The sequence below is a fragment of the Ascaphus truei genome, unplaced genomic scaffold, assembly GCF_040206685.1.
Source record: "Ascaphus truei isolate aAscTru1 unplaced genomic scaffold, aAscTru1.hap1 HAP1_SCAFFOLD_594, whole genome shotgun sequence".
NCBI lineage: Eukaryota > Metazoa > Chordata > Amphibia > Anura > Ascaphidae > Ascaphus > Ascaphus truei.
In genome coordinates, this window is record NW_027456927.1 from 68,437 (window position 1) to 91,155 (window position 22,719).

The following is a 22,719-nucleotide window of genomic DNA, read 5'->3' on the forward strand; positions in this document are numbered from 1 at the left end:
GTGGATGTATCTGGGTATATGAGGTGTATGTGTTCCGTGGATGTATCTGGGTATATGAGGTGTATGTGTTCCGTGGATGTATCTGGGTATATGAGGTGTATGTGTTCCGTGGATGTATCTGGGTATATGCGGTGTATGTGTTCCGTGGATGTATCTGGGTATATGCGGTGTGTGTTCCGTGGATGTATCTGGGTATATGCGGTGTATGTGTTCCGTGGATGTATCTGGGTATATGCGGTGTATGTGTTCCGTGGATGTATCTGGGTATATGCAGTGTGTGTTCCGTGGATGTATCTGGGTATATGAGGTGTATGTGTTCCATGGATGTATCTGTGTATATGCAGTGTGTGTTCCGTGGATGTATCTGGGTATATGCGGTGTATGTGTTCCGTGGATGTATCTGGGTATATGCAGTGTGTGTTCCGTGGATGTATCTGGGTATATGAGGTGTATGTGTTCCGTGGATGTATCTGGGTATATGAGGTGTATGTGTTCCGTGGATGTATCTGGGTATATGCGGTGTATGTGTTCCGTGGATGTATCTGGGTATATGCGGTGTATGTGTTCCGTGGATGTATCTGGGTATATGCAGTGTGTGTTCCGTGGATGTATCTGGGTATATGAGGTGTATGTGTTCCATGGATGTATCTGTGTATATGCAGTGTGTGTTCCATGGATGTATCTGGGTATATGCGGTGTGTGTGTGTGCCGTGGATGTATCTGTGTATATGTTCCGTGGATATATCTGTGTATATGTTCCGTGGATGTATCTGTGTGCATATGCGGTGTGCAATCTGTGTATGTATCTTTGTGCATATTCAGTGTGCACTGTGTGTATACAAGTACAGTACAGTGTATATATCCAACAGAGGACTGGGGATTACTCGCATGGTTCAGTGGCTGGAGTTAAATGCCCTCTGGGTGACGTCACTAACAGGTGGGTCTTATTTGAACTGTGTCATATCTGAGAGATACTTGCTAAATTAACCCCTTCCGTACCAGAAGGCCCTGCGACACTTCATAGGGGCAGCAGCACCTCCGTCTGATAAGTGGGCGTCACAAGGAGGGAATAATTTTAATAGGGTAAGTGGTACCTGCCTCATATTACAATGATGTCTAATTCTGTGAAATCCTATAAGTAAATAGGGTCATCCCCCTCTGATGTGATAAGTCGTTTCCTGTACTGGATTTTTTTTATAAGGTAGTAGGTTGAGTGGCACCCGCCTCATATAATAAGAGGGCTTCTCACGCACCAGATTCCTATAAGTTATTAGGGTAACGCACTCTCTTTTCACCTGCGGGTGGTGCTACTGACCCCATCAGTTAATGGGCACCTTATCCCAACAACTACACACAAAGAAGATCCCGACCACGTACTGATCAATCAACCTCTTTATAATCTTCTGCATTTAGATTACTTACAGTGCATACGTGCCAAAATACCCAGTCTAATGCTATCCGCGGTGATTCCTTCCCATGTGCTTGCATATTTACAGCCTGGGCTGCTGACTCCTCCCAATGCAATCGCCGGGTCCCGCTGCTAGCGGGCTGGATTTTAACAGGGGGCCCGATCCCTCTTTTATTCGGACAGGGTTTCCTGAAGAGGCCTCTTTACTTCATAGCTAAAAGAGGCCATGGGGCGGGACATGGGATTACTCCGGCCCCCTGCCACAGAGGGTGCGTGCACAAAAGCCCTGTTACATTGTTTTTTATTATGGTGTGGGGGAATGAGATGTAATTCCCACCAGCAAATAATAATAATAATAATATTAATAAAAGCAATTAATAAAAACACCTTAATTGTCCGGAAAAAAAAATAGCATTAGTGGTTGATATTCAGCCCATTACACGCCGCTGCGCTCCAGCTCACTCCGGTCACTAGTGGGACAGCCCCTTTAAACGCCCCTTTTGTCGGTTAAAAAAAAAGTGTCATAAGAATCATTTACTTTTTAAAAACATTTTGATTCTCAGCTTTTTGCTCCCCCCCTCTCCCCCCCTCTCCCCCTGTCCCCCCCACCCAAAAAAAGATAAGAAAGAAAAACAAAAAATGCATTTGTGAGCAGCATTATCCCTTTCAGTTCCGGAAAAGCCTGCTGCGGCTCTCTGGCACTGACGGGGTTAAGGGTCCGTGTTACATGGCGGTGACCTTCTGCTGCTGCTCCTTCTCCTCGTTCCCTTGCCCTTTCTTTCCTTTCTCCCTCTCCTCCTCCTCCTCTTCCAGGGCGTTGTTTTCATACGCGTTCATCGCCGCCCTGCGGGTGAGACAGGGAAGGACGCCATGAGGTGACCAGAACAGGCGCCACTCTCTACGCTAGGACAGAGGACGGACGGGCAGGGGCACTGGTCTTTGTGGTGGGAGTGGGCAGGGAAGCCTTTAATCAACCATGAAAGAAGTGGTACCATGTAATGCCCACACCTTATAATTAAAGGGACGGTGTGTAACGTTTCGGGAGGGGAGGGGGGGGGGCGTCCCTTCGTCAGATGCTCCTGATTAATAAGTCTGTATGCGGAGAATAAATCTTCTATTCCTATATTGCGACCATGTTCTAGGCAAGGAAGGGCTCCCTGCCACTGTCTCCATACTAACAGCAACGGCACCAGCAACATAGAAGATTATATATATATATTATATATAGAAGAATAGATAGATAGATCTCCTTTTTTCAAATCCTTATCTCACTGCTTCAAAGCGGCGGGTGTGTAGGATTGTACATAAGGCCGCGTTTATAGAGGCCGTGCGTGACGGAGCGCGTGAAGTCACCGTGCCTGTCGCTCCCGCGAAACCTGCACCGAGGTTCCAGGCGATGGGGAGGCGTGGCGGAGGAGGGGCCATGACGTCACGTGAGTGGTTCGCCCTCATTGGCTGAACCGCGCCCGTGACCCGGCTGTCGCTCAACAAAGACAAAATTGTCTGGCCGAGAATCGCGCGCGCACTCGCGCTTCATCGGTCTTGTGCTCTGTGGGCGGCCTCATATAATAAAGGCTTGTTGTTCGCGCCGCGCGGGCACCGTCGCTGCCACTACAAACGCGAGCTAAGAAAGCGGTGCTACTCTTTAATGATCTCTACCCCACACCCAATGCCCTCTAGGACTGGCCCTACCTTTCTTTCTTAGGATCTTCCTCGTTATACACCTGTCTGTAAGAGAGAGACGTAGTTAGTAGGACAGAAAGGTTTTTTTTTTATATGGGGCATAGAGGGGTGTGCGGGTGATGTACAGAGGGATATGGGGTAATTTGGAGGGTATGGGCAGTGGATTAGTTGGTAGATATGGCATGGTTAGATGATGCTCAGGGAATAGGATCTGGGTGTGTTACACTTACAGTAATGTTTGATGCATGCGTGTCGGTATTAAGGGAGTGTTAGTGGGTTTAAGAGTATTATTTGAGGGGATGGGATAGTGTTGTGGGTATTCTATGACAGGGATTTAGAGTAATGTTTAGGTTATGAGGTGTTCGTGATTATGTGTAAAATGTTCAATGGGACTGTAGTACTGTTCAAAGGGTATCAGAGTAATGTTTGGATCATGAGATTTATGGTGTCTGGGGTAGGTGTTGGGGGGACTATCAGTATTACGGGTTGTCGGGCGGCGAGGGGGATGTTTGGTTGGTGAGGGAGTGGGGGGTTAAAGCTGCAGTTCAGTCTTTTTTTTTTTTTTTTTTTTTTTTTTTTTACTTCAATAGTTTCATGTGTGCAATCTCTAATTAGCTAAAGAACAGTATAGCTGCAGCTCAATTCGTTCTCCATGTATTGATAGGCGAAATTTGGTGACATAATTAGAGCTGGCATATGTTTTTATTTGCTTCTGTCAGTCAGTGGAAGCTCATGAATATTCATGAGCACTCCTGCACTGACATGTGCTAGAGGGAGGGCAGGGCTGACAAAGGGGTGTGCCAGGGCTTGTGACAGGACATGAAGGGGCAGTGCCTTAGCAAATGCTTGTTAAAATAGAATACAAGAAAATTGGTCTTTCAAAGTTGTTTTTGTAAAAACAGAAAATGCTAAAAGTATTTTTTCTTACTACAGAACTGATTTATTAAAAAAAACACACATGCAGAATATTGACTGAACTGCAGCTTTAATAGGGGCTACAAGTGTGGGGGAGTATAAGGGGGATGGGGAGATAGTTGGGGGGTAGGGGTATATATAATTGAATGTTACAGGGGGTAAAGGGGTAGTTGCTGGTGTGCATGTGTGTGTGTGTGGGGGGGTGGGGGGGCAGTACACACTTCTCCTTTGTGCACCAGAGTCTGTTAACGAGCATCAGGACAAAGACGATGAACAGGAAAACGACCATCGCTGTGAGACCAAGTAACCAGGGCTGCAGTCCGCCGGATCCCCCTCCTGACGAGGCCCGGACTGAGTCTGCAAGGGAAGGGCGGGTACAGTGGGCAGTACCAACCTCACACACAGCACAGGCAACGCTAGCCTCCACATATCGCACACAGCACAGGCAGTGTCAACTTCACACACAGCATAGGCAGTGCCAGCCTCCCGCTATTATACACAGCACAGGCAGTGCCAACCCCCCTATTATACACAGCACAGGCAGTGCCAACCCCCCTATTATACATAGCACATGTAGTGCCAACCTCCCCCTATTATACACAGCACAGGCAGTGCCAACCTCCCTCTCATACACAGCACAGGCAGTGCCAGCCTCACTCTCATACACAGCACAGGCAGTGCCAGCCTCCCTCTCATACACAGCACAGGCAGTGCTAGCTTCCCCCTAATATACACAGCACAGGCAGTGCCAACCTCCCTCTCATACACAGCACAGGCAGTGCCAACCTCCCTCTCATACACAGCACAGGCAGTGCCAGCCTCCCTCTCATACACAGCACAGGCAGTGCCAGCCTCCCTCTCATACACAGCACAGGCAGTGCCAGCCTCCCTCTCATACACAGCACAGGCAGTGCTAGCTTCCCCCTATTATACACAGCACAGGCAGTGCCAACCTCCCTCTCATACACAGCACAGGCAGTGCCAGCCTCCCTCTCATACACAGCACAGGCAGTGCCAGCCTCCCTCTCATACACAGCACAGGCAGTGCCAGCCTCCCGCTATTATACACAGCACAGCCAGTGCCAGCCTCCCGCTATTATACACAGCACAGGCAGTGCCAGCCTCCCGCTATTATACACAGCACAGGCAGTGCCAGCCTCCCTCTCATACACAGCACAAGCAGTACCAACCTCCCCCTCACACACAGGAAGGGGAGGAGCTGTGGGCCAAGATGGCGGCAGACCCTGGAGGAGGGAGAGGAGTTGGAACCAGGTCTCAAGCTAATCTGAATGCGGATAAGAAAGTTTCCCTGGGAGCTAAAGTGCAGACATGTTTGCAAAAGAAAGAGTCAGAAAATATGGAAAAAGAGATGAATGAAAATGTTGGGCAGAAAGAAGCTGAAATGGAGAATACTGAAAGTTCTCAGAACCAGATGGGTAAGAGAACTGCGGCTAAAACCAGCTCAAGGTCTAATGAAGCCAGGAGTAAAAGGCAGGCAGAAAAGGAGACTTGGGGTCACAGAAATTGTTATCCCACAAATTTGTAAGGACATACGCACTAATGCACAGGCAACTGCAGCTACATTTGACATAGAGACCCCGCAAGCAACTGCACCTGACACAGTGACCCTGTATACAACTGTACCTGATACAGAAACTCTGCATACAACTGTACCTGACACGGAGACCCTGCAAGCAGCTGAGGGTTACAGACAGGTGCAGGAATTAGCAGCAACAACCAAGGCAGACACAACAGCCCAGGCTGAGAGCCTGAATAATGCGGACAATACACCTGAGACAGAGCAGCAAACAGCCCAAGCACAGGAAGAAGTGGCTGAAGCAGTAGAGGCTTTTGAGGCACAAGAAATGGAGATTCCTAAAGTGGGAGAGAAATCCATACAGCCTGCAGCAGCACCAAAATCCTTAGCAGAAACAGGAGCGGCAAAGGCAAAGTCCTTAGGTGAATCAGGAACTGCAGCAAAACCAACAGATGCGGCTGAGCCAGCTCCCCCCCAGCAGTCAGCATGGAGTACAAGACGCCCAGGTACATCTTATATGTAATTTGATGATGCCAGAAAGCGCAGGAACGTAGTCAGACTGCATTATTGTGGGGATATGGTTCCTATACCGGACAGATTTGTTATAGGAAAAGACTTGAACAAAGTTTCTCTTTGCTTCCAACCCAGTGAAGTTTATGCTTTGTTACATGCTCCTAATGGCAGAAACTATGAAGTTAGCTTTAAGACACCAGAAGGGCTAGAAAAATTCTGGTTTTGTTACAGAGAAGAGAAGGATAATCCAGAATGGGAATTCTTTAAAGTTATCCAAGTATCTCGCCCTGTGACCGTGGAAGTGAATATTATCTTTGATATTGAGACTGTAGCGGTAGAAGATATACGTTTTTGGCTACAAAGACAGTGCGATATTCAGTCCGGTCCAGTGAAAAATATGGATGCTGAAGGTTTCTGGAATGGGGGCTACAAGTTTAAAGTTAAGCTCAGGTACACACACAATGTGGCATGTCACCTCCCAAACGCCATATATATTGGAAGGGATCGCGGGCGATGTTTTTATTGGGGACAGCCTAAAAAGTGTTTTAAATGTGTTTCCCCCAGGCACTTAAGCTCAGCATGTGACAAAATCAGGTGCGCTTTATGTGGTTCTATTGGTCATCACAGCTCTGAGTGTGACAAGGACATTGTCTGCAACCTGTGCTATAAATGTGGTCATTCCTATAAAGATTGCCCAGAAGCCGAGCACAACCATTATACGCAGAAGGAAATGTGTAGTGTACAGAATACAGCATCTCCTAGTGATAAAGAGAATATCACAGAGTCATCAGAATGTCTTCAACTTGCACCTGCAGAAGAGGTTTTAAAGTCTCTGGGTCTGACATATACGCTTCCAGCCCAAAGGGGGGCAGACGGAGAGCACAGGAGCGATCTGAGTTTTGTACCAAACACAGAGAATTCTACTCAGGAAGGTGATGTACCCCGCAAGGATGGCGGCGAACCCTGCAAAGATGGCGACGAACCCTGCAAAGATGGCGGCGAACCCTGCAAAAATGGCGGCGAGCCCTGCAAAGATGGCGGCGAACCCTGCAAAGATGGCGGCGAACCCTGCAAAGATGGCGGCGAACCCTGCAAAGATGGCGATAATGAATGGGAAACAATAACAAATAAAAACAAGACTGCCCAAACCAGCTCAGCTAGAAAGAAAACTACAGAAACTGTCCAAGAAGAGATCTCGCTGCACAATAGTTATGAGGTATTGGAGGAAAAGTGTTGGGGTGAAAAGATGGATGACGCAGACCCCGATATGTCAGACAGTCAGATCTCGCAGCAGTCTGGATCTATTCAGGACATTGAGATGGCCGGACAATCAAATAAGAGAAATCTGCCATCAGAGAGTCCCCCCGGGAGAAAGAAAATGGTCAAAAAGAAAAATGGTGCAAAAAAAAAAGGGTGGTGGTGATTCACTAAATATGCCAAAGTGCCCCTCTCCGCTGAAGGCGGCAACTAATTAATGTGAATAGTATTAAGGGGAAAAAGATACAGACTCAAGTCTTTTCTAATCTAAAGGACATTAAGAATTAGATTTTCTTTTTGCAGGAAACTTGCTTGATTACTTTGTGTTATTTATCTATAAGATGTAAAGTGTGTATATACCAGAGGGAATCTGAGAGGTTGGAGAGATGCGTTTAGATATCTTTGAAAAGGGAATTCTCTAAGATAAATGTAATGTTTATGTCATTCTCTGGATGCTATTCTGTAAGTATTGTATTTGTAAATATTTGTATTTTGTATTTCAAATAAAAAAAGATTCCCCTCACACACAGGAAGGGGAGGAGCTGTGAGACAAGATGGCGGCAGACCCTGGAGGAGGGAGAGAAGTTGGAACCAGGGTTCATGCTAAACTGAATGCGGACAGGAAAGTTTCCCTTGAAGCTAAAGTGCAGAAACTTTTGCAAAAGAAACAATCAGAAAATGTGGAAAAAGAGATGCATGAAAATGTTGGACAGAAAGAAGCTGAAATGGAATATACTGAAAGTCCAGCTCAGAACCAGAAGGGTAAGAGAATTGCGGCTAAAACCAGCTCAAGGCCTAATGAAGCCAAGAGAAAAAGACAGGCAGAACATGAGAGAAGGAGACTGGGAGTGACAGAAATTGCTATCCCACAAGTTAGTAAGGAGATACACACTAATGCACAGGCAGCTGCAGCTACACCTGAGACAGAGAACCTGCAAACAACTGCACCGGAAACAGAGAACCTGCAAACAACTGCACCGGAGACAGAGACCTTGCAAACAGCTGAAGGAAGCGGAAAGATGCAGGAATTAGCAGCCACACCCAAGGCAGACACACTGCAAACAGCCCAAGCTGAGAGCCTGAATAATGCTGGAAATACACTTGAGACAGACCAGCAAACAGCCCAAGCATAGGAAGAAGTGTCTGAAATAGAAAGGGCTGAAGCAGTGGAAACCGCTGAAGCAGTAGAGGCTTGAGGCACAAGAAATGGAGATTCCTAAAATGAGAGAGAAATCCATACAGCCTGCAGCAGCATCAAAACCCTTAGCAGAAACAGGAGCGGCAAAAGCAAAGTCCTTAGGTGAAGCAAGAACAGCAGCAAAACCAACAGGAGCGGCTGAGCCAGCTCCCCCCTCCCTCCCCCCCCCAACAGTCAGCATGGAGTACAAGATGCCCATGTACATCTCATATGTCATTTGACGATGCCAGAAAGTGCAGGAACATAGTCAGACTGCATTATTGTGAGAATATGGTTCCTATACCAGACAGATTTGTTATAGGAAAGGACTTGATCAACATTTCTCTTGACTTCCAACCCAGTGAGGTTTATGCTTTGATGCGTGCCCCAAATAGCAGGAACTATGAAGTCAGCTTTAAGACACCAAAAGTTCTTTCAGATCTAAGGCTGTCCCACATTTTAATCTGGTCTGTAACAGTTTCATACGCCCATAATATAATCTTTAACTGTGCACGCAATGTCTTGTATATAATGTATACCCTGCTCATTTATTTAACTGTATTTTTAACCATGTATTATATGTCTTAACTCTGTGCCCAGGACATACGTGAAAACGAGAGGTAACTCTCAATGTATTACTTCCTGGTAAAATATTTTATAAATAAATAAATAATAAATAAACGGGCTAGAAAAAAATTCTGGTTTTGTTACAAAGATATCCAGAATGGGAATTTTTTTAAGTTATCCAAGTATCTCGCCCTGTGACCGTGGAAGTAAATATTATCTTTGATATTGAGACTTTAGCGGTAGAGGACATATATTTTTGGCTACAAAGACAATGTGATGTTCAGACTGGTCCAGTGAAAAATATGGCTGCTTAAGGTTTCTGTAATGGGGCTACGGGTTTAAAGTTAAACTCAGATACACACACAACGTGGCATGTCACCTCCCAAACTCCATATATATTGGAAGGGACCGCGGGCGATGTTTTATTGGGGACTGCCTAAAAAGTGTTTTAAATGTGATTCCCCAAGACACTTAAGCTCAGCGTGTGATAAAATCAGATGAACTTTATGTGGTTCTATTGGTCATCACAGCTCCGAGTGTGACAAGGATATGCTATAAATGTGGTCATTCCTTTAAAGATTGCCCAGAAGCCGAGCACAACCATTATAGACAGAAGGAAATGTCTAGTATACAGAGTACAACATCTCATGATAAAGGGAGCGGAGTCTTCGGGGTGTCTTGGGCTCACGTCTGTGGAGGAGGTTTTGGGGTCTTTTGGTCTAGAACGTGCACCTCCGGCCCGGGGAGAGTCAGATGGAGAACACAGGAGCGGTCAGAGTTTTTTACTAGACACACATAATTCTACTCAGGAAGGCAATGTACCTAGCAAAGATGGCGGCGAACTTTGCAAAGATGGTGATGATGAACAGGTAACAATGAAAAGGAAAAACAAGACTGCCCAAACCAGCTCATCTGGAAAGAAAACTACAAAAACTGGAGATAAGGAAACTGTCCAGGAAAAGATCTCGCTGCAAAACAGATATGCGATATTAGAGGAAGAGTTTGGGGTGAAGAGATGGATGACGCAGCCCCCGAAGTGTCGGATAATTAGGCCCCACAGCAGTCTAGATCAATCCAAGACATTGAGATGGCCGGCCATCAAATAAAAGAAATCTACCTTCAGAGAGTTCACAGAGAGATGTATATATTATACACAGCACAGAGAGTGCCAGCCTCCCTCATACACAGCACAGGCAGTGCCAGCCTGCCTCTCATACACAGCACAGGCAGTGCCAGCCTCCCCCTCATACACAGCACAGGCAGTGCCAGCCTCCCCCTCATACACAGCACAGGCAGTGCCAGCCTCCCTCTCATACACAGCACAGGCAGTGCCAGCCTCCCTCTCATACACAGCACAGGCAATGCCAGCCTCCCTCTCATACACAGCACAGGCAGTGCCAGCCTCCCCCTCATACACAGCACAGCCAGTGCCAGCCTGCCTCATACACAGCACAGGCAGTGCCAACCTCCCTCTCATACACAGCACAGGCAGTGCCAGCTTCCCCCTATTATACACAGCACAGGCAGTGCCAGCCTCCCTCTCATACACAGCACAGACAGTGCCAGCCACCCACTATTATACACAGCACAGGCAGTGCAAGCCTCCCTCTCATACACAGCACAGGCAGTGCCAGCCTCCCCCTATTGTACACAGCACAGGCAGTGCCAGCCTCCCTCTCATACACAGCACAGGCAGTGCCAGCCTCCCACTATTATACACAGCACAGGCAGTGCCAGCCTCCCACTATTATACACAGCACAGGCAGTGCCGGCCTCCCTCTCATACACAGCACAGGCAGTGCCAGCCTCCCCCTCATACACAGCACAGGCAGTGCCAGCCTCCCTCTCATACCCAGCATAGGCAGAGCCAGCCTCCCCCTATTATACAGAGCACAGGCAGTGCCAGCCTCCCCCTATTATACACAGCACAGGCATTGCCAGCCTACCTCTCATACCCAGCATAGGCAGAGCCAGCCTCCCCCTATTATACACAGCACAGGCAGTGCCAGCCTCACCCTATTATACACAGCACAGGCAGTGCCAGCCTCCCCCTATTATACACAGCACAGGCAGTGCCAGCCTCCCCCTATTATACACAGCACAGGCAGTGCCAGTCTCCCCCTATTATACACAGCACATGCAGTGCCAGCCTCCCTCTCATACAGAGCACAGGCAGTGCCAGCCTCCCTCTCATACACAGCACAGGCAGTGTCAGCCTCCCTGTCATACACTGCACAGGCAGTGCCAGCCTCCCACTATTATACACAGCACTGGCAGTGCCAGCCTCCCTCTCATACACAGCACAGCAGTGCCAGTCTCCCCCTATTATACCCACACAGGCAGTGCCAGCCACCACCTATTATACACAGCACAGGCAGTGCCAGCCTCCCCCTCATACACAGCACAGGCAGTGCCAGCCTCCCTCTCATACACAGCACAGGCAGTGCCAGCCTTCCTCTCATACACAGCACAGGCAGTGCCAGCCTTCCTCTCATACACAGCACAGGCAGTGCCAGCCTCCCACTATTATACACAGCACAGGCAGTGCCAGCCTCCCTCTCATACACAGCACAGGCAGTGCCAGCCTCCCTCATACACAGCACAGGCAGTGCCAGCCTCCACCTCATACACAGCACAGGCAGTGCCAGCCTCCCTCTCATACACAGCACAGGCAGTGCTAGCCTCCCCCTCATACACAGCACAGGCAGTGCCAGCCTCCCCCTCATACACAGCACAGGCAGTGCCAGCCTCCCCTTCATACACAGCACAGGCAGTGCCAGCCTCCCCCTCATACACAGCACAGGCAGTGCCAGCCTCCCCTTCATACACAGCACAGGCAGTGCCAGCCTCCCTCTCATACACCGCACAGGCAGTGCCAGCCTCCCTCTCCTACACTGCTCAGGCAGTGCCAGCCTCCCTCTCATACACCGCTCAGGCAGTGCCAGCCTCCCTTACAGGCGGTTTTCTTACCCTGCTGCGCCATAGTGGAAGTGATGAGCATCAACCCCAACAGGACTGACGTGAGGGAAGACATTGCAACACTGGAGAAAACCAAGGAGAGTGTCAGTCCAACTCTGCACAGAGTGCCCAGATCTGGACCCTACCTCATAGGGCGCTCTGCTCCCTGCACCTCCCGCTCAATTAATCAATCGCCAATCAGCGGTTTTATGGCTGCCCCGGGGGTAAAATCCACTGTATCTAAATCCATGGCAACAGAGTAACCTTTTCCCAACCAGAGACCTATGTGTCCCCAGGCAATGAGGCACCACAGGAAGTCTGTTACCATTTAATACATCCTCCGAGAGTCTCAGTATTATAGTAAAGAACAGGCTGTTCATTATCAGTGTATAATAATAATTATTATTATTATACAGTGCAGCATGTTTATTCAGTGTATAGATACTCGTCAGCATTATACAGTGCAGCGCGTTCATTATCAATGGATATACTCTGCATCGTATATATCACAGAGTATGATCAGTGTGTGGATGTAATCTGTATCATTATACAGTGCAGCATATTCATTATTAGTGTATGGAGATACTCAGCAAAAATACACAGTGCTGCATGTTCATTATTTGGGTATAGATACAGATACTCTCACCATTATACAGCGCTGCATGTTCTCCATCAGTGTATAGAGATACTCAGCATAATTATAAAGTGCAGCATGTTTGTTATAAGTGGATGGCGATACTCAACATTATTATACAATGCAGCATGTTCAATGTTTATGTCTTCTTTCCAATGCAGAATAATGTGTGCTCCTGAGCTTCACTGGCTGCCACGAGGGGGTTAAGCATCTTCCCTCTGGACTTTGCCTGTTAAATGTCTTATCACCACAGCAACTGATTCAAACTGTAATCCATTGTGAACCTTAAACTTGTTATCCTTGCTAGACCCCGCCCCCCTCTCACCTAGACAGGTATCTAGAATCATCTGTACCGGTACTCAGTAACCCCTGCTTTTCACCTGTACCGAAAATCCTCTGCTCACTTGTACCCAGCTCCCCCAGTTCACCTGTACCCAGAAACCCCTGCTCTTCTGTATCCAGAATAAGAGGCTTACCTGTACCTTGAATTCCCTCTTCACCTTTACCAAGAATCCTCCACTTTTCTGTACCCCGAATCCTCTGCTCACTCACTTGTACCTAGAATTCCCTGCTCACCTTTTCCCAGAATTCTGTTCACCTTCACCCAAAATTCCCTGCTCACCTGTACACAGAATCTTTTGCTCACCAGTACCCGGAATCCCCTGCCAACCTGTACCCAGAATTGCAGGTTATCATGAATCCCCTGCTGACCTGTAACCAGAAGCCCTGGCTCATCTTTAACCCGAAGCCCTTGCTCACCTGTACTTGGAATCCTCTGATCACTGGCATCCATAATTCTCTGCTCATCTTTACAAATAACCCTGTTCCCCAAATCCTTTGCTCACCTGTACCAAGAATCCACTGTTCACTAGCACCCAAAATCATCTGCTCACCTCTACCCAGAATCCTCTTCTCACCCGTACCCAGAATCTTTTGCTCACCTGTGCCCAGCATCCTTTGCTCACTGATTACCCAGAATACGCTGCTCATTGTGACAGGGCATGCTTTAGCAAATGCGAGTGTGGGTGTGTCTGTGTGTCCACAAGGCAAAATATTTAATTTGTTTCACATTTTTATATATATATATGAATTAAATCAGAAAATTGTGTGTGTGTAGCATAGAGGGGCAGTGGGTACAGGAAGCAGAGACAGAGCGATGGGCAGTGGGTACAGGAAGCAGAGACAGAGAGATGAGCAGTGGGTGCAGGAAGCAGAGACAGAGAGAGGGGGCAGTTTGTGCAGGAAGCAGAGACAGAGAGGGGGCAGTGGGTGCAGGAAGCAGAGACAGAGAAGGGGCAGTGGGTGCAGGAAGCAGAGACAGAGATATGGGCAGTGGGTGCAGGAAGCAGAGACAGAGAGATGGGCAGTGGGTGCAGGAAGCAGAGACAGAGAGGGGGCAGTGGGTGCAGGAAGCAGAGACAGAGAAGGGGCAGTGGGTGCAGGAAGCAGAGACAGAGATATGGGCAGTGGGTGCAGGAAGCAGAGACAGAGAGATGGGCAGTGGGTGCAGGAAGCAGACAGAGGTGGGCAGTGGGTGCAGGAAGCAGAGACAGAGAGAGGGGCAGTGGGTGCAGGAAGCAGAGATAGAGATATGGGCAGTGACATCCCTTGAAGAAGTGCGCGTATGCGTACGAAACGCGTCGGGAAGTTTTGAGTGTTTTTAGAGCCTTGTCCTGGCCTGTGGAGAAGTTTGCAGTTTGCAGTTCAGCAGTGGAGCCGTGGTGTAATCGTGGTGCACCTGCGGAGGAACAGTGAAGGAGGAACGTCTGCGGTGGGACTTTAGTGGTCGTGACGTCACATCCGCCCGGAAGTCCTGTTATTCGTGTGACCCACCTTCCACCTCTGTCACGTGAGGACGCCAGTGAGAGTGCTCCGGTCGCCATCTTGGAAGCCCAGCAGCATGTTTCCAGTCTGTTGCCTGTTTAAATCTAGCATCTTGTGAGTAGGGTTTTTAATTTTACCCCTCCGGATGCTTGTCACTTTCACCCTCCACACCCAGTAATAAATTAGCTTTGTCTTTATTTTTAAGCCGTGCTAGTGTATTTTCGTTTGTCTGTCTTGTTTGTCTTGTGTTGTTAGTCTGATTTTTAGTCTCAGTGTTTTGACTTACTGCACCATAATTTGTTCTTTTTCTTTCTCCACATATCACTTCGTCGATGTGAGAATCCTTGATTACCAGCCTTACTAGGACTCCATTTGGACTATACACCATTTTGGTTTGGTTTTCACTTTATTATTTGTGGCGCCGGTTCACTCCTTTTTTTCAGTGGGTGCAGGAAGCAGAGACAGAGAGATGGGCAGTGGGTGCAGGAGGCAGATGGAGAGGTGTAGTGGGTGTCAGCGGCAGATAGACAGAGAGAGCCAGTGGGTGCATGAGGCAGAAAGCTAAAGGGGAAGTGGGTGCAGGAGGCAGAGACAGAAAAGGAGTGGATGCAGGAGAGGGAGGGCAATGGGCAGAGAAATCCAGTGGTTGCAGGAGGGAGAAAGACAGATGGGCAGAGAGGGGGGGGCGGGGGCTTTAGTGTGTAAACTAGGGAGAGACAGAGCATGGGGTTCAGGAAGGAGAAAGAGGGGCAGTAGGAAGAGACACGGGTGGTGAGTGCATGAAGAGCGGTGATTACAGGGTAGAGGGAGTGGTTGCAGGAGGAAGACAGGGGCAGTGGGCAGTGAGTGCAGGGATTGATGCAGGGGGCAGAAAGAGAGGGGAGCCGTGGGTACAGATCCTTCCTCCGTGAGGGAATGATTAGCACTGGGTGCCTTAGCACTGACTGGTTGCTGCCTGCCAAGTGAGCTCCTTCTGGGGGACTATACTCAATGGATTCTGGCACTTGTTATACTACCTTTATAAGTCCTTCTTGCATTAGATCTGGAGCTGGACTACAACTCCCAGATGCCCTTGTAGAGGTGGGAGGGGACCAGACGCAAGGAGTACAGAGGCAGCAGCTGTGCTAACGGGTGCATGAATGCTGGGCCCCTGAAAGCACAGCGCCCTGCACTGTTACCTAGTTCTGTTACTCAGAATCCCCTGCACTTACAATCCTCTACTCACCTGTACCAAGAATCACCTTCTCATCTATACCTATAATCTTCTGCTTACCTGTATCTAGCAGCCCCTGGTTACCTGTACCGTGAATTATCTGCTTACTTGCACCCAGAATCCACTGTCCTTCTGTACCCTGAATACTCTGCACACGTGTATCCAAAATCTTAAATTCACCTATACCCAGACTCCTCCACTCACCTGTATACTTAATCTCCTGTGCACCTGTTACCCCAGCACCCCCTGCTAACCTGTACCCAGAATCCTCTTCTGACCTATACCCAGAATCCCCTGCTCATCTGTACTATAAATGCCTTGCTCACCTGTATCCAGAATCCTCTAATAACCGCACAGTGTGTGCTTACAATCTAATTGGTAAATAGGAATAGCGTACAGAGACAGTAGGAAGGTGTTCTAGTAAGTGTATCTGCAAGGGGCCACGGTCGATGTATGAGGTGTATAGTATCAGACACTGAGCTATTCATATGCTTCGTTAAGGAGGTGGGTTTTAAGATGTGTCTTAAAGGTGGATAGAGAGGGTGCTAGTCGGGTATTGAGGGGAAGGGCATTCCAGAGGTGTGGGGCAGTCAGGGAGAAAGGTTTAAGGCAGGAGAGTGAAGATATCCTTGCGCAGAACACAAGAGTCTGGATGGTGTATAGGGTGAAATTAGGGCTGAGATGTAAGGAGCAGAAGAGTAAAGCCTCAAAAGTGAGCAGGAGAACTGAGTGTGTGATGCGGGATTTGATAGGAAGCCAGGAGAGGGATTTCAGCAGGGGAGACGCTGAGACAGATTTAGGAAAAAGTAGAGTGATTCTGGCAGCAGCGTTTAGGCTACGGCCCCAGTCCCCACTGCAGAATAAAGCCGCGATCGGTGGTCTGTAGGAGCGCACAGGGGCGGGGCCATGACGGGGCATATCTGCCCTGGCATTGGCTGCGTGCTGAACAAGTGATCGCGTTGCGGCACAGGAAGACAACATTCTTGTCTTCCCTTCCAGCGTACGCGTCACAGCGCTTTGCGCGCCCACACGCGGCTACTGGGGCCTGCCCCATAGAGGGCTGTGGTGTGTGGTGCGCACGCTGTAGCATGTGCCTCAGCGGCCACTAGCGACCTAGCCTTAGGATAGAATGTAGGGTAAACAAATGAATGGGGGGCGCAAAAGAAGAGAAATGATCACTGAAAAGTGCAAAAATATATCAATTTATATAGGCATATATAAAAAAGAAGTACACACAATAAAAATAGAAATAGATCAGGTAGATCCTAACACATCGAGCTAGTGAATTCCACGAACGTGACGTCCGCAATAAATGCAGAAAAACCCCTCTCCGGGACACTTCGTCAGGTGTAGCCAACCTAACTATTGGTTCTCACTAAGTACAGCCAGCTAACCAATAGGATCGGTACATACTAGTGTGGGAAATGACATCCACAGCCTTCCAATTAGTTTACATTTCCCAGACTAGTATGTACCGATCCTATTGGTTAGCTGGCTGTACTTGGTGAGAACCAATAGTTAGGATGGCTACCCCCTGACGAAGTGTCCCACGTGACACGAAACGCGTAGGAGTGCCAGTGCATGCTGGGTAGTTGCGTGACGACGCGATACGCCCAACAGCTTCACACCAGTGCAGGAATTTTCACACGGAGATGCCGGTCTGGAGATTCCCCTCAGCTTCCCTAACTGCTATCCGGAGAGGGGTTTTTCTGCCTTGATTGCGGACGTCGCGTTCGTGGAATTCACTAGCTCGATGTGTTAGGATTTACATGATCTATTTCTATTTTTATTGTAAGTGTGTACTACTTTTTTATGTATGCCTATATAAATTGATATATTTTTTGCACTTTTCAGTGATCATTTCTCTTCTTTTGCGCCCCCATTCTTTTGTTTATATGTATGCGAGTGTTCTCCAGCCCCGCTGATCACGGGAGAGGGGGAGCAGCACTGAAGAGAGATTGCCATAGATCATCTGTGACGGCCAGCGCGCACTTACCTTTCCACTAGAGTGTAGGGTAGACAGGTGAGAGGTAGGAAGGCCGGACAGCAGGAGGTTACAGTAGTCGAGAGGGGAGAGAATGAGGGCCTGTGTCAGGGTTTTAGCATTAGAGCAACAGAGGAAAGAGTGCATCTTTTTAATATTGTAGCGGAAAAAACGACAGGTTTTAGCTACATTTTGAATGTGAGTGGAGAATGTGAGAGAGGAGTCGTGTGACCCCTAGGCAGCGTGCTTGTGATACTGGGTGTATGATAGTGCTTCCAACAGTAATGTAGAAGGAGGTAGTAGGGCCAGGTTTGGGAGGAAATATGAGGAGCTCCGTTTTTGACATGTTAAGTTTCAGTTGGCGGAGGCCAACCAGGATGATATAGCAGAGAGACATTCAGAATCTTTGGTCTGCACAGCAGGTGTAAGGTCAGGGGTTGAAAGGTAAATTTATGTGCATCAGCATAGAGGTGATATTTGAACCCGAGATTTGATTAGGTCACCTAGAGAGAGTGTGAAAAGAGAAGAGGTCCCAGGACAGAGCCCTTGGGTACCCCCACAGAGAGATCAATAGAGGAGGTGTTTGCAAAAGAGACACTAAAAGTACGATGGGACAGGTAAGAGGAGATCTAGGATAAAGCTTTGTTACGGATACCAAGAGTATGGAGAATGTGAAGGAGAACAGGTTGGTCCATAGTATCAAATGCTGCATAGAGGTTGAGTAATATGAGCAGAGTTTAATAACCTTTGGCAGCATGGAGGTCATTAGTTATTTTAGTGAGGACTGTTTCAATGGAGTGAGCAGTGCGGAAGCTAGATTGTAGAGGGTCTAGGAGAGAATAGGTGGTGAGAAAATGGAGCAAGCGAGAGAATACAAGGCATTCAGGGAGTTTATAGGCAAAAGGCAGGAGAGAGACAGGACGATAGAAAGACAGGTAGGGTCAAGCTTGCTGTTTTTGGGTAATGGTATAACTATTGCATGTTTGAAGGAGGAGGGAAAGGTACCAAAGAAGAGGGAGGAGTTACAAATCTGTGTGAGTGTAGGGATTAGAGTAGGAGCAAGAGGTTTTAGGAGATGGGAGGAAATGGGGTTAAGAGGGCATTTGGTAGAGGCATTTGGCCTCCAGAGGCATTCAGAGGAACAAATACAGAAATGCAGCATGCATGTGTGGCAATTTAGCCAGGGTCTGGGGTTAGAAGGTCGAGAATGGCAGAGGGAAAGCGGGGCATGTAGATCAAGAGAGAAGGAAAGGGCAAAGTTGTAGTTCGTAACCAGGTTGTCAGGGTCTGGAGCAGAGCTGAGAGAGGAGAGGGAGGAGCGTAAAGTGGAATCAAAAGGTGGTAAGTTAATAGAGCGCAGGTCTTTTCAGGAACGAGGGGTAGATGGAGGTGTAAAAGGGGAGAAGTGAGAGAGAAAATTAGATGAGATTATGGTCAGAGAGAGGAAAGGGGGAAATGGAGAAATCAGAGAGAGAGAATTTTCTGTGAAAACCAGGTCTAGGTAGTGGCCATCCTTGTGGGTGCTAGCTGCAGCCCACTGTTGAAGCTCAAAAGTTGAGTTTAGAGATAGAAAACAGGAAGCCCAAGGGATAGAGGGGTCAGTTGAAGTCCCGAAGGAGAAGAACACAAGAGTCCAAGGAGAGAAAGGAGAGCCAGGATTCAAAGTGAGAAAGACAGAATGGGGGTGAGTAGAGGTATGTGGGCAATAGATGACCGGCTCTTGGACAGGGAGAGGAGAAAAAAGCTGGACAATTTGAGCCTCAAAAGGAGGGAAAAGATAAGGAGGAATAGGAAGGGTTCAGTAACAGCAGATAGAGGACAGCAGGATCCCCACGCCTCCAACCCTGAAATCAGGGCGCGGGGTGTGGGAGAAAGGCCTCCATAAGAGAGGGTAACTTCCAGTGCAGAGTCAGACTGAGTCAGCCAAGTCTCAGTTATAGCAAAGAGTAGCAGAGAGTGAGAGAAAAAGAAGTCATGTACAGACAGGAACTTGTTGGAAAGGGAGCAGGCATTCTAAAGGGCACAGGAGAAAAGGAGAGAGGGCGGAGGTTGATAGGGGATGGGTATGAGGTTAGAGGGGTTGACACCAGGAGTAAAAGTTTCATGTTGGAGGCGAGGACGAGAACATGTAGAAATAAGGCAGGGACCAGGATTTGGATATCCCCAGAAGCAAGGAGAAGCATGGGAAGATAATGTGTGAGGATGATTTGATGGAGTGTGTTTTAGTGCAGAAGGTATAAATAACTGCGTAGTGTTAGACAGCATAGGTAGGAAAGGAGTTCATGTGAACTGAGAAGTGGAGAAGGAAGGAGAGATGGAGATATATGAATAGAGTTAGAGACATAATGAGACTGGTAGAAAGAAATGAGTATTTTGAAAAGAAGTGAGGTCAGAGCAAATATAAATAATAGAGGCGGCATGTCAGAAATAGTTTAGTGTTGATATATGAGGTCGAGGATAGGAAATTCCTCCTTTCCAGCACAGTTCAAATTTAGGATGCAGGGCCAGTAGTTGTTCTGCTGTCCACTTGTTCCACTCCCTGATAAACTCCACCCTGCTTTCCACTAAAAAAAAGGGCCACTTTACAGATGGGCTTCTTTACATGTAGGCTGCTGCCCCTACAGATAGCTGCTTCCCCAGCCTGTCCCTAGCTATATAGGTCTGAGACGTCAACTGACAACTCAATTAGCACATGTGAGGCACATAAAACACGTGTTATTTCTAATCAGACAGTTGTCCTACCCAGGTGTTAGCAGTTGAAATGACTAAAATATGCACATCATAGGGTGAGTTGGAGACAGGATTAAAGATGTCCTACCCAGATGTGTAATAGAAGACAGTGCAGCACGAAGGGAGTTAAACACCTTTATTATCTTGTGTTTAGTAGTGAAGGAGTTAATGTTGTCCTACGTTTGTCACATATAGTAATGTCACCTCCTCGTAGGACTCCCCTGAATCACTCTTGCTCTGCTTCTCCCAGAGTAGGCTGCATCTCGTTGCAAAAGTAGGGTGTTGTATGCAGAGCAGTGTGTATCTGTGCACAAAAGTGTCTGTATGCAGAGCATTGTGTACCTGTGTGCAAAGCAGTATTTATCTGTATGCAGAGCAGTGTATGTGTTCTGGCCCCGCTCCCACTGAAGCTCCAGCCCTGGAATGTTGCAGATTGCAGGTCCCTTCTGTCTGTCACTGTATCCCACACTACACAGCAGCTGTTACGTGGCTGAGCTCTGCTCTTTGCTCTTGCTGCTTCAGCAGGTGATGCTGGGCTGTCCGACTCCTATATCAGAATTCTGGGTACGACTCAAAACAGTTTGCCCCTGCTGTCCTCTTTGAATGTGATGATGGAGGGACGGCGTGCAGAACGTGGGGGGAGGTGATCGTTCACTAGCAGGGCGAAATCACTGCTTTGTGTCCCATCCCCAAAGCCATCCATGCAGAGAGTGAACTCGCCTGGACGCCGCTCACACTCCTCTCTGTGCCCCTTCTCTAGCTCCTCCAGCTTCGGCCCGAATACCCAGTCTGTGGGAGGGACAGAAGGGACATCTGTGTCACCCTGAGGGAAGGAACAGACTATGTCCCATAGGTCCCTTCTGTCAGTCACACTGCAGTGAGCCAGAGACGTCATGTCCCAAAGATTCATTCTATCTGTCTCACTGTCAGCCTATGGAGGAACAGACTCCATCCCACAGGTTCCTAATGACTGCCACCTTTTCACTCAATCACTCGTCCCTTCCAACCTTACCTGCAAAGTCGTGCAGAAGGTCCTTCATCAGGTGTCCCACAATGGCATATGCCACCATCAAGACTACCAACGCTGCCATAAGCAAGTACAAGATGTACTTGGGCATCTGGATGGCATCCAAAGAGGGCGGCTTGTAGTCTATATAGATGGGCCCCTCCGCCTCCTTCATCATGGAGTACTGAGACCGCGGCTGCTCCTCCACACTCATGTCTTTCACCCTAATTTCCCAAAACCCAGCTGACAACTCACAGGGGCTCAGGGCTCTTGTCCCCAACTGTGACTGATATTAATTAAAACCCCCAAATTATTTTGAAACCCAGCTCAACTGCTACACCGCACCTCCTGCTGAACCCAGCACCTCCCCTAGTGTGCCCGCCTTGGCACGGATAGGACACACGTCAGGTTTGTGCGGGGAATCACAGGACAGGCTGTCACGTGCCACTTGATGGTCCTTCAGGAGACGTCCTGTCCTCAGAGGTCTGGTGGCTTCGGCTTCTTCTTGTCCCAAGGACATGAAGTTCAGTAACCTCTGCACATCAGGACCCCCAACGCTGGGTTACCGTCCCACGAATCTCCCTGACTCGGTACACTTCTTTGTGTCTCCTTTCCTCTTATCTCTCTATCCTTCCACGTTCTGTGCCTCTTTTCTCCATCGCCTTTCTCCCCTCCTCTTTCTCTCTTTGCTGGCTGTTGCTCCTTGTCACTTTTCACCCTTGGTGCAACAATAACTAGTCTTTCTCTCTCCCCTCCACTCTTCTCTCCCCCTCTCCTTGCTGTCACTTTTCTTCCTGTCTGGAGCTTCAGCTGTCACATTTATTGTTCTCTCCCTCCTGCTCCACAAGGAAACAAAGTACTTCAGTTAATCAAGCTCCTGTCTTTTTTTATCTCTGCTGTCACCTGGCTGCCACTAGCTGATTACAGCATCCTGGGACTTATCCTCCCCTCCCTCCAGCTGACCGGGCACGCACTCGCCGAGGCATTAAAAGGTTGGCTCTTTCACTCAGAGAACGCCTGGGAGCTACTTAGCAAAGTCTCTTGGCAGCAAAATAAAAATCTACAAAGATATTTGTTAATCGTGCTAAGTACAGACCCAACATTTCTCTTTCTGTCGAGCAAAAGACGGACAACAAACATGTATAAAATAGAAAAGTAAGGGATCGATACGGTTACGGAGCTCTGCAGGTCCGTGCGTTACACGAATATAATTCACATATAACACTAGCAATCTATGCGCAGCACGTGGGTAAGTGTCTGCCCCGTGGATAGGGACACTTAATTATGCTATGAATCAAGCATCGCAAGAGTTA

At 48.2% G+C, this 22,719-nt stretch overlaps 2 protein-coding genes across 2 annotated transcripts; both read right to left on the reverse strand.

Annotated features, from left to right (window-relative positions):
* Positions 1-1,377: 1,377 nt before the first annotated feature.
* Positions 1,378-12,186, reverse strand: SMIM24 (small integral membrane protein 24). The gene is made up of 4 exons (XM_075584446.1): positions 12,028-12,186; positions 4,228-4,363; positions 3,101-3,136; positions 1,378-2,252 (listed from the first exon to the last, which is right to left on the reverse strand). The coding sequence occupies exons 1-4, from the start codon at positions 12,089-12,091 to the stop codon at positions 2,132-2,134; spliced, it is 357 nt and encodes a 118-aa protein (XP_075440561.1). The 5' UTR covers positions 12,092-12,186; the 3' UTR covers positions 1,378-2,131.
* Positions 12,187-20,521: 8,335 nt separating this feature from the next.
* SMIM44 (small integral membrane protein 44) lies at positions 20,522-22,342 on the reverse strand. The gene is made up of 2 exons (XM_075584445.1): positions 21,413-22,342; positions 20,522-21,189 (listed from the first exon to the last, which is right to left on the reverse strand). The coding sequence occupies exons 1-2, from the start codon at positions 21,618-21,620 to the stop codon at positions 20,972-20,974; spliced, it is 426 nt and encodes a 141-aa protein (XP_075440560.1). The 5' UTR covers positions 21,621-22,342; the 3' UTR covers positions 20,522-20,971.
* Positions 22,343-22,719: the final 377 nt, after the last annotated feature.

Bases quoted from the DNA above. Each gene is read 5' to 3' on its own strand.
- SMIM24 (XM_075584446.1), bottom strand. From the start codon at position 12,091: ATGTCTTCCCTCACGTCAGTCCTGTTGGGGTTGATGCTCATCACTTCC. The intron at 4,364-12,027 runs GTAAGAAAACCG...CTTCCCTTGCAG, and splicing joins TTCCACTATGGCGCAGCAGG to ACTCAGTCCGGGCCTCGTCA. The intron at 3,137-4,227 runs GTGTGTACTGCC...TCTCTCTTACAG, and splicing joins CTCTGGTGCACAAAGGAGAA to ACAGGTGTATAACGAGGAAG.
- SMIM44 (XM_075584445.1), bottom strand. From the start codon at position 21,620: ATGAGTGTGGAGGAGCAGCCGCGGTCTCAGTACTCCATGATGAAGGAG. The intron at 21,190-21,412 runs GTAAGGTTGGAA...TCCCTCCCACAG, and splicing joins CCTTCTGCACGACTTTGCAG to ACTGGGTATTCGGGCCGAAG.